This window comes from Fragaria vesca, linkage group LG7 (genome assembly GCF_000184155.1).
Source record: "Fragaria vesca subsp. vesca linkage group LG7, FraVesHawaii_1.0, whole genome shotgun sequence".
NCBI classification, from domain to species: Eukaryota; Viridiplantae; Streptophyta; class Magnoliopsida; order Rosales; family Rosaceae; genus Fragaria; species Fragaria vesca.
This window is the reverse complement of record NC_020497.1, coordinates 1,106,390-1,121,124: the sequence shown is the minus strand read 5'-3', so window position 1 is coordinate 1,121,124 and position 14,735 is coordinate 1,106,390. Positions and strand designations below refer to the sequence as shown.

Sequence of the window (14,735 nt, the reverse complement as noted above, 5' to 3'; positions counted from 1 at the left end):
TTCCCTATCCATTTTTACAAATCAGACAACATAAATTGCATATTTTATGTTGTCTGAGAAGAAAGAAAATAGAGACATTCACTTAATTGTGAGGGCGGAAAATTTCCCGCTACTTTTCATTCTAACGAGTCACTCTTTAAAATAACCCTAGTTTTCACTCACACAACGCATAAAAGCATTAAGAGTTGTCTAAATATGGGAGACTCGTCATACGAAAACACGTCGAAATGCAATACTCTAAATATTTTTTTTGATTTTGTCGACACTCGTATAATCACATGGTTATTATGCATGAACTCATATAAGAAGTTGGTGTCAATTATATCATGATGATTTGGCTCCCCATAGTGAAAGTAAGTGTAATTAGAGTTGACCGTATCGATCGACACTCATGTAATACCGAAAATTGATAACATTTCTACCACAATCATGCTTCAATATCGTAAACATGTCTATACGGTTCGATTTTCAAAATTTCATTTCCTCAATAGTGTCTCTCTAGATAAACATACGTTTATATAATATGTACTACACATGTTATGTCATATTATGTGCCATATAGTAAACAAGTTATATCTCATTAGTAGGTTGATTGTGATATAGATGTTTAGGACTAAAATCATGAAAATTCAACCGTTTGATATAATTATGATAGTGAAGTATAGCAGTGTAACAAAATTCACAAATTTTCAGAAACGTTTGGGTATCGATTAACTCGGTCAACCATAAATTCAACAATATTAATTTTACATCACACATCAGTATTAAAAAAGAACCGTTGTGGCACTACAATAGGAAATTTATTAGGATTTTTTAGGGTTTAGGGTATTTTAGGGGTTAGAGGTTACAACGTAATATTGAAAACAATTGTGTGATATACCTTCACACAACATTTCTTAGTTGATTGTTGTGGGATGAAGAACTTAAAGTAGTATTGCCAAATGTAAGAGAAGGGCTTCATCGTGACACGAAAATACATTATACAACCAAAACTGAAAAGTCGTTGTGTGATTGTTTAAAATACTATAATCTCACACAACAAGTTTGAGTGTTCCGTCGTTACATCAAAACCACCAAGGCTATCCTTCACAAAAAATTTAGGTTTTCAGAGGATGTAAGAGCAATTTTAAAACTAGAAGTCTGCAACCTGGCATGAGAGATATATCGTACAACAGATGTATAAAAAGTATTGTGTGATAGTTTAAATTGTATACATTCACACAACATTTATTTGTTTCACTGTTGTGTAACAACACCCAGTTATCTGTCAAACTAGAGTAGGGTTAAAAGCAAAATGGACCTCATTTTTATCTTCATTCAGACAACAAAATATTGTCTAAAGTGTTGTACTAGTTTAAGGAAAAAAAACTGGAATTATCTCAGATTATCCACACAACGGATGAATGTTTTTGAACATTGTATGAAGCATTTTTGAAATTTGTACAACTCTGCAATTGTGTACCGTTGTGTGAAAAGTGTCGTTTGTTGCACTTATTGGCGTAGTGCTCCACAAACTAATTATGGACAGATTTCGACAACACCCAAACTTTTTCTTCCGTTTTTTTTTCCTAGATGAGCTGCTGTCCAGAACTGCAAATATAAAGCACTTTAGCCGATGAAATTTTAATTTCGTCGGCTAAAGAATGTTTAAAATCGTCGGCTATAGTCTGTGAACTTTAGCCGACGAAATAAATTCTTTCGCCGATGAAATTTTAATTTCGTCGGCTAAAGTTGACCATAGCCGACGAAAATGTAAATTAGCTGACGAAATTGAAGGAAAATTTCGTCGGCTAAAGTGGACTTTAGCCGACGAAAAAATCCTGGTTTTTTTATTTTCGTCGGCTAAAGCCTTTCTTCTGGTAGTGTAGGGTAGGGCCGAGGCTTGAATATGCAAGCCCTTACCCACCCTAACGGCCTATTTTATTAGGGTTAAAAGGGCCGACTCTTTAAATAGGGCTAAATAAGGCCAAGATTGGCTAGTTTTATTTGTTTTTCTCACAATTTAGCTTAAGGATTATATCACTTATATGCAATCCATTCTATTTTGTAGTCATATTTAACATATATACATGCATATACATTATACTTAACTTAGGACATATATCTATAAATATTAGTCTAAATGGTTATACTCATATATCTCATGAATTCTCTCTAAATCATCAAATTCAATCGTTATTCAACAAAGCAAAATGAAATCAAAGAAATAAAGCTAGCAAAATTAATTACAAAAAATAAGATTAGTTGTGTTATATATAAAAAATAAGAGACATATTAAAACAATAGAAAAAATAAGAAATTTATTAGGGCCTAAAGAGTGGGCTTTTAGGGTGAGCTTTTAGGGTTAGGTCGGATTTGGCCCTAAAGGGCTCAATAAGGGAGGGTCGGGTTTCATTTGCTAAACCCTTGCCCTACCCTATTTGAGAAGGGCTAGGGCCGGCCCGCCCTAATGGAGGGTCGGATAGGGTTTCGGCCTTAGAGGGTAGGACGGGTTTTAGGGCGGGCTAGGGCCGAAGGGCCAAATGATGAGGCACATATGCACCTACTTTACCTACTTTTCTTTTCTTAACATACGTATATTTTATTTCTAGATCCATATCTTCTTATAGTAACTCAAATTGCTTATATAATTAATGTATATGGACTCGGCGTTAATTGAATAATGATGGAGTAAGGAGGATTGATCAAAGCATGCATATATATATTTGGTGGAGCCAGACCTTCAAATTGATCTCGCTGGGGAGAGAAAGTGATCGGGGACACCATTGGAGTCCGCTTGGTTGGATCGAGGCGCTGCATCGTCGACGCCATCAGTGAAGAACGGAGGGACGTCCGCACTTTAAGGGCGTGTGGTTCCTCTCTGTATGTATATATATAGGCTTTCTTGGCTAAGGATGTCCTTATTTATTCTTACGGTGCGGATTTCCACTTTTCAATTGAATTTTCACATCTCTATCGTCTAGTCTCTAGATACTAATGTATAGATCATCTTTGTAAAATTTCAGTCAATTTGGTTATCATTAAGATACATGTGGCAACATGAGCATATATTATGGAATTGCTCAAACCCAAAATCGATAGCCTTCTTTCGCTGCTCTTTTCTCTCTCACCTTTTCTAGGACTTTCGTTTCTCTCTGTCGCACTGAGATATGGCAAGAAGAAGCAAGAAGACTCGCGAAAGGACACTTGGCAAGAGATCAAGAAGGCCAAAGGCGGACTTACGTACACATACCCAAACCAGAGGCAAAACCTGGAAGTGCACTGTTCCTGCACTGTTCCCATGAACAGTACGACAACTAATAGATATATAGTAAATTGGATAAGTTCTTCGGTTCCTGCATCTTTTACCATAAAAACATGGAGAAACTTGCCATAAAATCATATTAGTTCGAGCTAAATTCCACAAGTAGCCAAAGCAAAACAAAGTATTCAACAAATTAAATGTTCATTCTCTAACCTCTGATAGGAGCACAAAGTGTTACGTTTATAATGTATTTCCGACCCTATTTAGCTATGTAATTCCCTTAACAATATTCATATTAACTAAGTTTGTGTTTTTAGGTCATAAATAAAGCCGAGGAGCCCAAAAGAGACGAAAGAGAAGAAATCTTGAAGGAAAAGGAATCCATGTTGTGCAAGGAAAGAAATCAGAAAATCTGCCAGAAATCGTCAGTTAACTTTGACAGACGATTGTGATTAACTCACAACGATCCAGGAGATGTGCCATATATCAATAGAAAGCTACAAGAGTTTACTTTCCAGAACTTTTTACGGATCGTCAATACCTATTTTGGAGAAGAAGTTATGACCATTTGAGTTGCCAAAGGTCAGTCTGCCCGAATTTCTGATTTGGACCAAAACTTCTATTTTAAGGCCCAGACCACATTAGCAAGCCCGTGGACGAGTTTTGAGGGTTTCTTAACCTTAACCACAGCAGAAAGGAAGGGAGGACGGGAAGATTAGAGAGGAGGGCAGCGATCTCATCATCATCAGAACCTCTATAGTTGCGGACTCGCACAAGGAAGTCGCCAAGCCATCATTGATCTCTCCATCATCTACGGTTTACCTTTCCTTTGTCATCTTTTATTCTCCTTGTGTGATTTTGCCGCCAGGTGTGGCTGAATTCTCTTAATTAAGGGCAAGGTTTGAAACCCCAAGAATGTTTTAGATATTGTTTTGAACCTTGGTTTCGAATTATTGAGTCTTTCAAATTGTTTATTTGGTTTTGGTTTATAGGGAACTCTTGCTTGTTTATGTTCATGTATGCGCAACATAGAACATTATGAACTTGTGAGTGGAGCTAGAATTAGGTTGTTTAATCTCCTAAACTGTTAAAAAGCATGTTTCAAAGTAGTGAAACCTATAGGACAATAGGTGAAACCAAATAAAAAGGATTGAATGCTAGGTAGGCGTTCCACACTAGTTTTGCATACTTGTTCAATCACTTTCATTGATCTTAATGCTTAGAATAATTTGTTGATAGGATAGCGTCTATACCTTGATTGGTTATTCTAAAGGCTTAGTAATGGGGCGTTCATCTTGCTTCAGTATTCAAGGGAAGTAATAAGAACTTACGCAGTACGTTCACGGTTTGTTCTTGATTGATACCGATTTGTGACTTAATGATTGAATCTTTGGTTATTAACATGTCTTAAAACATACTTGGCAGTGGATTTCCAAGTCTCTAACATCTCATCCATTTGATCTTTTCTGCTTTATTTTATTTCTTTATTTTCTCTTGTTTATAATCACAAAACCCCATATCTCTAGTACTATAATATTTTGTTTTATCTTGTTTTGTAATTAACGTAATTGTAAAGATACCCTCAATCCCCGTCTTTTATAACGATACTCTTATTTGCTACATACTACAATTGACACAAAAGGGTTTTTAATTGAAACGCCCGGTTTCGGTCGCTATCAACCTCGCCTTGTCTTAGTTTGATGAGATCCCTCCTCAAGCTCAAATAGCTATATATTCTTTTAGATTCTTGTTGTGTTAGACGGTAACGAACTCCTCGATCTTTTTAATTACAAAAAGGATGTAGCAATTTGATCGCAAATTAATGACGGGTTTGTTGTAGGGACGGGGTTAGAGAAAGAGGTGATCAAGGATTCAAGGGGTACGCACATAAAGCAAGCACAAGTGTTGACGAGTATGAGAGTGAGTTGAGAATCCCACCAGATTTTGGAGAGGTTGGAGCCATTCAGGTTCAGAATCAGCACCACAAGGAGATTTATATCCAGACTATTCAGCTCCACGGTTTCCCCAATGGCTGTCTTAGTCTTGCTTGTAACTCCTGGGTTCATTCCATGTATGACAACTCAGATAAGAGACTCTTCTTCACCAACAAGGTAAGCTAGCTAGCTATAGCTTCTTACTCCCACGTAATTGCTTAAACAGTCTGCATGCAGCTGCTTACCGACGTCTAATTAATTAGGATATGAACCAAATGGTACAACTGGACAGTGATCGATCAATGAATTTGTTTTCTTATATATATTTTCTGTTTATATTACCATGGTGACATGCACGCAGCAAGTAAAATGTTTAATCATGTAATGTAAATTAATCTGTACGTATCAGTGATACTTGCCATCGGAGACACCACCTAGGTTGAAGAGACAAAGAGAAATTGAGCTGCAAAATTTGAGAGGAGATGGAAATGGCGAAAGAGAAACATGGGATAGGATTTACGATTATGATACATATAATGATCTTGGAGACCCAGATAACAGAAAGGAACTGGCTAGGCCCGTCCTTGGCGGCAAAGAGCACCCCTACCCTAGGCGCTGCAGAACTGGACGTCCCCCCACTAAAAAGAGTAGTAACCTCTAACTGAAATCCTCCTATCAATTCAAATGACTATATGCGTAGCTAGTAATTAAATTTATGAAGAAATGTTTCTTACATTGAACATACATCTACACTTGCTTTCTTATGAGTTTATCTTAATTATTTTGATAATTGATATTAACGCAGACACATTGTCGGAAAAAAAAAGAGCAGCAATGTGTATGTATCAAGAGATGAATCCTTCTCGGAGTTGAAACAAGTGACATTTTTGGGAAGGGCAGTGTGACATCTGTAATCCACGCCTTGCGTGCTCTGCTTGAGCCATTACTCCTTCATCATCACAACCTAAACTTTCAGCAATTCACAGAAATAGATTCATTGTTTCATGAAAGAGACGCACTCCTGCCTATTCTAAAAACAACCGAGTTTGATAGGTCAATGGTACCAAGGCTATTGAAGGCTATCAGTGATGGTGCAAGGAGTCTTGTCTTGTTTGAAAAACCCGAAATGCTTCACCGTATGTCTGTCTGCTGCTCTTTGTAGCAAGTTATACAGGTTGCTTTGGATCATCCTCTTGATTATCCTCTATCTACTGCAGGTGATAAATTTGCTTGGTTTAGAGATGAAGAGTTTTCTCGGCAAACTCTTGCTGGTCTTAATCCATTTAGTATTGAACTAGTTAAGGTATGCATGCTTTCTTCATAATTTGCGGATTTAGAGCATTTTTTTTTTCTAAGGGAAGGATCAAATGATGTTCCAATCCATTACAGCTTGATCTTATATTGGTTTTTTTGATTTGTAATTCATTAGGCAGCAGCAACAAATATGTTCTTCGTTGTTCTTTGTCTTTAGTAGATCACAAGTTTTTGTGTTGTTCTTCTTTTTTCGAGAGAGGTTTTAGTCTATGTCCCCCTCTTCCTTTATATACTCTTTTGTTTCTTTTTTTTCAATAAATTAAAAAAAAAATTTTAAAAATGTACCAATCCATTAATAAACGACGTCACAGCGTCAAGTTAGGGTGTGTTTTTTATTGGTTAAAAATATTTTGTATCTTTTGTGGCAAAAATAAGTTCTATTTTTCTTGTCTTGGTGCATATGATCATGCAGGAATGGCCTTTAAAAAGCAAACTTGACCCCGAGATTTATGGCACACCTGAATCATTGATCACAACTGAACTAGTGGAGAAAGAGATCAAAGGTTGTATGACTGTCGACGAGGTATTTATAAACACCATGCCAGCAGTTGGTTTGATCTGTTTTAATCATGCAACTTTCTAACTTTTTTTCCTGGCTGATCGATGCATGCATATATCTTACTTGAAATGCAGGCCTTGAAAACCGAGAAGCTGTTTATGTTAGACTACCATGATCTGCTCTTGCCTTAGGTGAACAGAGTAAGAGAGCTTGAAGGTACCATATTGTATGCTTCTCGAACACTCTTCTTCCTCACCAAGGGTGGCACACTCTGACCTATTGCCATTGATCTCGCTCGCCCACTGGTTGGTCCCGACCCACGTACACAGTGGAAGGACGTCTTCACCCCAAGCTGGGATGGCACTGAATGCTGGCTTTGGAGGCTCGGCTGGCTCGCTAAAGCCCATGTCTGTGCTCATGATTCTGCCTATCATCAACTTGTTGTCCACTGGTAAGAAAACGCAATATATTAACTTCACCTCATGGTTCCACTGCCAGTCAAGGCAGTGATATTCTCTAATTCGGCTTTGAAAATTTGCATATATGTGCTATGACATGGAGAGTAATTTGCATATATGTGCTATGACATGGAGAGTAAGGTACTTGGTGTATGTAATTTCTATATGATTCGCAGGCTGAGGATTCATTGTGCGACAGAGCCATACATAATTGCAGCGAATCGACAATTAAGCGCAGTGCATCCCATTTATAGGCTTCTACATCCACACTTCCGGTATACATTAGAAATCAATTCTATGGCTAGAGAAAGCCTGATAAATGCAGATGGAATTATCGAGAGCACCTTCTCACCGGGAAAGTACTCCATGCAGCTTAGTTCTGCTGCTAATGACAAGCTCTGGCGCTTTGACATGGAATCTTTACCAGCAGATTTGATCAGAAGGTACTTTCACTCTCTCAGGGTATAACTACTAGAGTGAATGTCTACTCAAAAAACTGATGAAAGTTTATACTAGCTACTAATTGATCAACAATGTATCTGATAATTCTTGATCAACAAAACTTGATCGAACTACTACTCATTGTGCTTTCAGGGGAATGGCAGTTGAGAAACGGGATGCTGAGCACGGTTTGAAGCTAACAATCCAAGACTACCCTTTTGCAAACGATGGTCTCATTCTTTGGGATGCAATCAAGAAATGGGTCAGTGACTACGTGAACCACTACTACACAGATTCAAAACGTGTTGAGTTTGATCAAGAGCTTCAAGCTTGGTGGTACGAAGTTAGAAACAAAGGCCACCAAGACAAAAAAGACGAGCCATGGTGGCCAAATTTGAAGACCCAAGAAGATGTCATTCATGAATTGACAACCATACTTTGGGTAACATCTGGTCATCATGCAGCTGTGAACTTTGGTCAGTACACTTATGCTGCATATTTCCCTAACCGGCCTACAATCGCTCGAACCAAAATGCCAACTGATCCATATCATGAGGTTACCAAGACATTTTTAAAGAAACCAGAATCTGCATTGCTAGACTGCTTCCCTTCAAAAGTTCAAGCAACTAAAGTGACTGCTGTCTTGGATGTATTGTCAAATCATTCACGTGATGAGGAGTACATCGGTGACAAGATTGAATTATCTTGGGATGAAAATCCTGTAATAAAAGCTGCATTCGAGCGGTTCAAGGGGAATTTGAAGAAACTGGAAGAAAAAATTGATGAGGAATAGCGATACTCGCCTCAGAAACAGAGTTGGAGCAGGGGTTGTTCCGTATGAGCTTTCGAAACCATCCTCAAAACATGGGGTCACAGGAATGGGAGTCCCTAATAGCATCTCTATCTAGATTCTATCTACGACGCATTTGATTATGAAATATTGAAAATTTCTTTCATCATTTATCCCTTTTATTGTTATAAAGAGTGTGGTATGTAAACTATTTCCATATCTTGTTGATTGTAAAATGCTTCTTGTTGACATTAAGAAAGATAAATACACTTCTGTTTCTTGTTTACAGACACGAAATAACATTAAAATGACATGAAGAGATTCCAGAAATTGCTTTGCATGCAGAACCGCAGAAGATATCAGTTCTATCATCATGTAAGATTGGGAGACGGATCAAGAGATTATCACTTTAGATTATATATACTAATTTAATTACATGCTTGTTCTATAATACAAAGAATTAACGAAACCAATATGGTATAATACTATAATTATATCCTAAACGAATTGTTCCTAAAACGAATCAAAGAATTTATGAGGCCTTCTTCCCTCTTTTCTGCCTTGCACAGAACCATAGACTATTGCCTTAAAGGCGCGTCTTCTTGATTTGCTTGAATTAGTCTCAAAGGAATATGGAAGAATAAGTGAGAAAACTCACAATGATTGGTAGTACCGCAGTTGCTCTGAAAAATTGGCTATCCGAAGAACCATCACTGCCCTGGAGAATATCCACTTTTCAAAGGGCTCAAATTCAAGGATTTGCTGATCGAGAAGTTTCGATTTTAGTATGCAGCAGTTGCTATACTGGAAAATTCAGCGTTGACTCACAATTGGGGATGAGCATGAGAATCACTGCACATACACTCCGGGATGGGATACTTTGTAACATCTCTTCCAACTTTGCTAATACGAATGTCTGGCTGCCCTAAGGAATCACGGTGCAACTCCTTTATGATCCTATTAAACTCTGCTTCAGGGAGCAAAGAGTCCAGAAAATAAGGAAGCATATGCCTTTTGTCTGGTGTTATATACTTCTTGTGGCCAGCATAGGCACGTTGTCCCTGTAAAAGAATACATCACTTTTTGTCAAGGAATGCCCCATAAAATTAGGTAATCAGCTGGTGAATCGAATTAGGAAATACAAGAAGTAAATACACTTCTTTCACAAGCACATGCATATATCTAAACACAAAATTAATTACTACACCTGGAGTGCATGACCCATATTTCCCCCATGAGACGGCATGAAGACATCACTGTTCTCGGAAACTATATAATCAATGGCAGCCATGACAGAAGCTCTTTTTGCAAAAGGTTCTAGCTCACCAGGCAAAGCAAGATCTTCCTTGTTGTAAAAATGGGAAAATTCCCGGGTTAATGGAAGCAAGGCTTCTTTTCCGCCCAGTGGCTCCCCTCCAGCCCAATATATTCTTGCATCTTTAGGAGCTCCTAGAGCTTTTAGCAACCTAAAACAAAAAATTTCCCCGTTAGATAACTGTGATACATCAAAAAAGATTATTGACAAACCTGCTCGTAAGTTTCTATGAGCAAATGCGTATATGGCTAGAACGTTCTTACCTAGTCACTTCCAAGGAATTCAAAGGGCAGAGACCAGCAAGTTTTCTTTCGTGGTAAGTCATGTTTGATCGTCCAGTGAGGAGCTCAGGCCGTTGTATCCTTTCACTGTTTACTATCTCATCGTATTCATGACTGAGACCAGGAAGGCAACCAGTCCTTACCCATACATCCTTCTCCATTCTTAGATGAAGGGCAAGGTAGGGTCCCTTGCTACGCATCCTCTCCGCAAGCTTGTTGCCAATTCCCAAAATTGGAGGAGCAAACCTCAATGCATGAAAAGCAACCTGAAGTCAAGCAAAGGAGATATTAGAATTAGCTGTCTCAAGAACCTCATTTCATCTCTATAGTTAGACAAACTGATTCAACAAAAATAAAGGCATTGTGAATATGATAAAAGTCAAGTCATTATACAAGGGAGAAAGAAGAAACAAAGTGTCTCCTGTGGGGGGAAATTAACTTGTTAAGTATATTACCTTGCATCGAAGCTTCTGAAGATCAGAAGGAAGATCCTTAGAGAGCCTTGAATCCAAGCCTCTTAGAAGCAAAACCCCTTCTCTTTTAATCTGTGGAGATGAAAAAAAAAATTATGTTACAGATATAGACCTAAAAGAAAATACTCTTCTTTTTTGCTTTAACTACAGGGAAAAAGGAAATCATAAAACTATGAACTTGTCCCTAGTTTTTTTTTTTTTTTTTCTAGTTTAAAGGCAGCACATACTGTTCATCTATCAAGAACATCCATCTTTAACAAATAGATGCTAAGAATTAGCCATTGACTTGAAATGGACCTTCATTTGTGTGATCACTGATCACCACATGCTTGAGCATAAATCTAACAAGTTAGAACATGTTCCATCCCATTGCAGTAACACTAGTGAACCAAAAGAATGCCAACAGCAGTTGTTTGAAAGTTGTACTTTTTTCAGGAATGCACCCCACACCAAGCTTATTTGTGCGTCACAAGGCCCACAAATAAGTTCAACTCCACAATAACAAATCCTGTGGCAATGTCTACAGCATTCTAACAGCTGCCTATGCGTATTTCTCTATTATAATTCCCTATTACCATCTTCTGAAAAACAAGAGCAGCAGGATTGGTTCAAAGCAGGAACAGATAAAGGAATGATTCTTACCCTCTTGAGATAGCGTGACCGAATCCAACTAGGAGAAACATGAAGAGGAGTCCGTTTCTCCTCCACTGGCCTTGTCATTATATGTGTTGATGGCAGTGAAGAAACTATACGGACATCATCAGCAAGAACTTTCTTGAAGTGCTCCATATCAAATATATCAGAAAATTCACTGCATCCATTACAAATCAATAACACAGGAAACAACTGTCAGGTCCAACAATAATAGCCTAACCATATACGGAGCTATTCAAGAAAAGGAAGGTAAAATGAGGATGGAAGGAAAGAGCATGATTCAATAAATTTGGGGACTGAAGTGATTCAATAGTCATCTGAGCTATAAATACGAGATTTGTAAGTTGCACATTGGATCATGACACATTGAGGGAAAAACAGAAACTTAATAAATGTGATCTGTCTGAGAAAGAAACATGATGTACCTTTCATCTCCCCAGATGACATTGACTTGCAAGATGGGAACGACCAAAGCAGCCCCAAGAATCCTAGCAATAACAACAGCATCAACAATCTGGTTCCTTTGCTGGTTCAGCCCTCCAGCAACCACAACCATCAGGTATTTAGTCCTGTCCTTGACTGTCACCTCACTCGCCTTCTGATAGTCCCGGGTGAAATCCAAGCATGGCCTATACCCCAAACCATCTGGTTGCTTCCAGAACTCACTTACTGTCTTATCACTGTTCGGTTCTGGTTTGGGCTCCTCCTCCTCCTTTAGAATCAGGGGGAGTGAATGAGTCAAACTATCAAAGACCTCAGCTTTCTGACCATTTTCATTTGAAGCAATACTCATGTGTGATTTCAAATACCCATTTGAGGAGACCAAGGCCTGGAAGTGGGTTGTGGTTGTGGTACATGGGTAAGGAGAAAAGGAGATCAAAGTGTTTAAATTGAAGCCGAGCTTGAGCATGCCGAGAAATCCAAAGAGGAAGAGGAAGAAAACCCAGAAACTTGGGCTCCTGTACTTGGTGAGAAAGCTCAAGTACCTAGCTTTGCTCCTTGAAGATTTCTTGGGTGAAGTAAGGAGGGATTGCAGAGAAGATGCAGAGAGAGAGTTGATAATCTGAGAAGGGACTGAAATGTAAGAGACCTTGTTCTTGGTGCTTTTTGACTTGGCCATAGATGGACCGAGAGAGAGAGAGAGAGAGAGAGAGAGAGAGAGGCTCTGTTTCCTCTTCTTCTTCTTCTTCTTAAGATGATTTACTCTATATATGAGCTTCCTCACTTAACGAGCAGCGTTGAAGTCATGACCATTCAGAGAGAGAGAGAGGAATATAGCAAAGGGGGAAACGAAATGGGGTTAATAGGAAGAAACAGGCGGCGGGAACATGGAAATCTGATAGGTCGCGTACGCGTTTACGTTTATATTTATGAAAGAGAGAACTGTGGATTTTGGACAAATGGGTTCAAGAAAGGCTTCTGGCTTATTCTCCCATGCTTTGCTTTGCTTTGCTTATTTATATATCAAAGCTAAGCTAAGTGGGATCGATGTGGACTATATAATTCTGTCCTCCTAACCCTTTTAGTTTAATTTTTTGCAAATGAAGGAATCTAGCAATTATATATGAATTTAGTAAGTTAGTTCCTGATGATCGATACTAATTGTGGGTTGGTTCAAACTCTACCCTCCTACCAATGATCGATTCATATAAAACAATGTCATGTCTGTGCATTGCATGGCAAAACCAATAGATGCCAGCTCATTAATTAATAATACATGCTTGATAAATTAACAACATTTTGTCCTGGGAAAGTGAATTAGGGGTGTCACAGTAGAAATTATGTAACTGCACATTGGCATTGGGTGAGGGTGGAGTAGTTGCTGGGTTATTCCTCTTGGAAAAGAGCTTTGAATTATTGATTTATTGACGTACTGGGTATGTCGTGCAACTTACATCTCCAGAAGTATGAGTGTCGTGTTCTAAAGAGATTCCAGCTCTGATTGTGACCAAAACTAATCATACATGCATACAAATTTCGTCTCCAAAATTAATTAGCTTTTCTCTTTCCTTTTATTTTGTGGCCGATCACAGTTTAGAAATGAGCTTGCTAGATAATATTCCTCTTTCCCTTTCGGGAGGGTTGTCTTGAAGAGCAAAACGTCTGTTCAAATTTAGAAAAATAATTATTTATGATGGTGATTTATAATTAGACAGTCCGATCATTTGGTGAAACCCCAAAACATGATAGGAATATATTTGAAAAGAAAAGGAAAAATGAATACAAGCTTACAGTAACACTTAGAGCAACTCCAACAATTTCTCATATTCTTGGTTTTCTTAATTTTGAAAAAGATTTTAATTGTTTTGCTCTAACGGATTCCTTAAAATTTTCTTTAAAATGAAGAATGTGATGAAACAGAAAACCAAATACCTCATCTAAAATTTTTGCAAATGATTTAAGGAATGAATATGAAATCTCTAAATTAGGAAATTTGTTAGAGTTGAAGAAGAAAAATTGCAAAGCTCTAACTTTTTTTTCTCTATAATAGAGAAATTATATGGAAGTTGTTGGATATGCTCTTAGAGGCACTCCAACAGCTTCTCAATGTTTAGAATTTTTTTCATTTTAGGTAAAAAAGAACAAAAATTGTTTGCGCTAACAAATTCCCTGAACACTATCCCTAAAATTAGGAATGTGATAAGACATTTCCTGCATTTACAGCAATCTCCATGATTTGAGGAAAAGATTTAGGAAAGAATGATAAAATTGATGAAATATGAAATCTACTGGGGCCGTAGCAGAAAATGTTTTGAAAATCGTAATTTTGCTTTCTTATAATAGAGAAATTGGCAGAGAGATGGGAAAGCTATTGGAGACCCTCTTTCTATTACATAGAGATGGAAAAAAAAATATAGAATGAATCGTAAATGGCAAGTCTTTTAATTTAATACATTGTTCGGATTGTCCGGTATGGGCTATAAAATCATGAGAAATTTTAAATACACACCCCTAATATTTTAATACACACCCCTTACTTAATACACCACCTATCAAGTTTTTTATTTCAGTATTATACTTAATACACATCCCAAACTGCCTGAAATGCCCTTAATTTATGAAATATTCTATTATTTAATATAATTAATATATATTTACTATTTGGTACCTCTTTTTACGTATTATTTCGTTTAATTTTTGCTATAAATTTTTAGTTATCATCATTCAATTTATAATCAAATGATTATTGTTATATTCCAACTCCAAATCACCAATACAAGTTTTCAAAATTCACAAGCTAGTAGAACTGTAGAAGTACAACAGCTATTAAACATAGATAGCTAGTTATTCGATAAAACATGTCATGATAAAGATGCAGTATTTGACAACAT

The 14,735-nt window shown here is 37.5% G+C and overlaps 1 protein-coding gene and 1 pseudogene across 1 annotated transcript; one reads left to right on the top strand and one right to left on the bottom strand.

Moving 5' to 3' along the window:
- The window catches only part of LOC101308326, a 17,848-nt pseudogene extending 9,050 nt beyond the window's left edge, over window positions 1–8,798 (top strand).
- Window positions 8,799–9,070: 272 nt separating this feature from the next.
- Window positions 9,071–12,589, bottom strand: LOC101311123 (uncharacterized protein At1g04910-like). The gene is made up of 6 exons (XM_004306454.1): window positions 11,829–12,589; window positions 11,392–11,560; window positions 10,732–10,821; window positions 10,259–10,542; window positions 9,888–10,146; window positions 9,071–9,741 (listed from the first exon to the last, which is right to left on the bottom strand). The coding sequence occupies exons 1-6, from the start codon at window positions 12,521–12,523 to the stop codon at window positions 9,505–9,507; spliced, it is 1,734 nt and encodes a 577-aa protein (XP_004306502.1). The 5' UTR covers window positions 12,524–12,589; the 3' UTR covers window positions 9,071–9,504.
- Window positions 12,590–14,735: the final 2,146 nt, after the last annotated feature.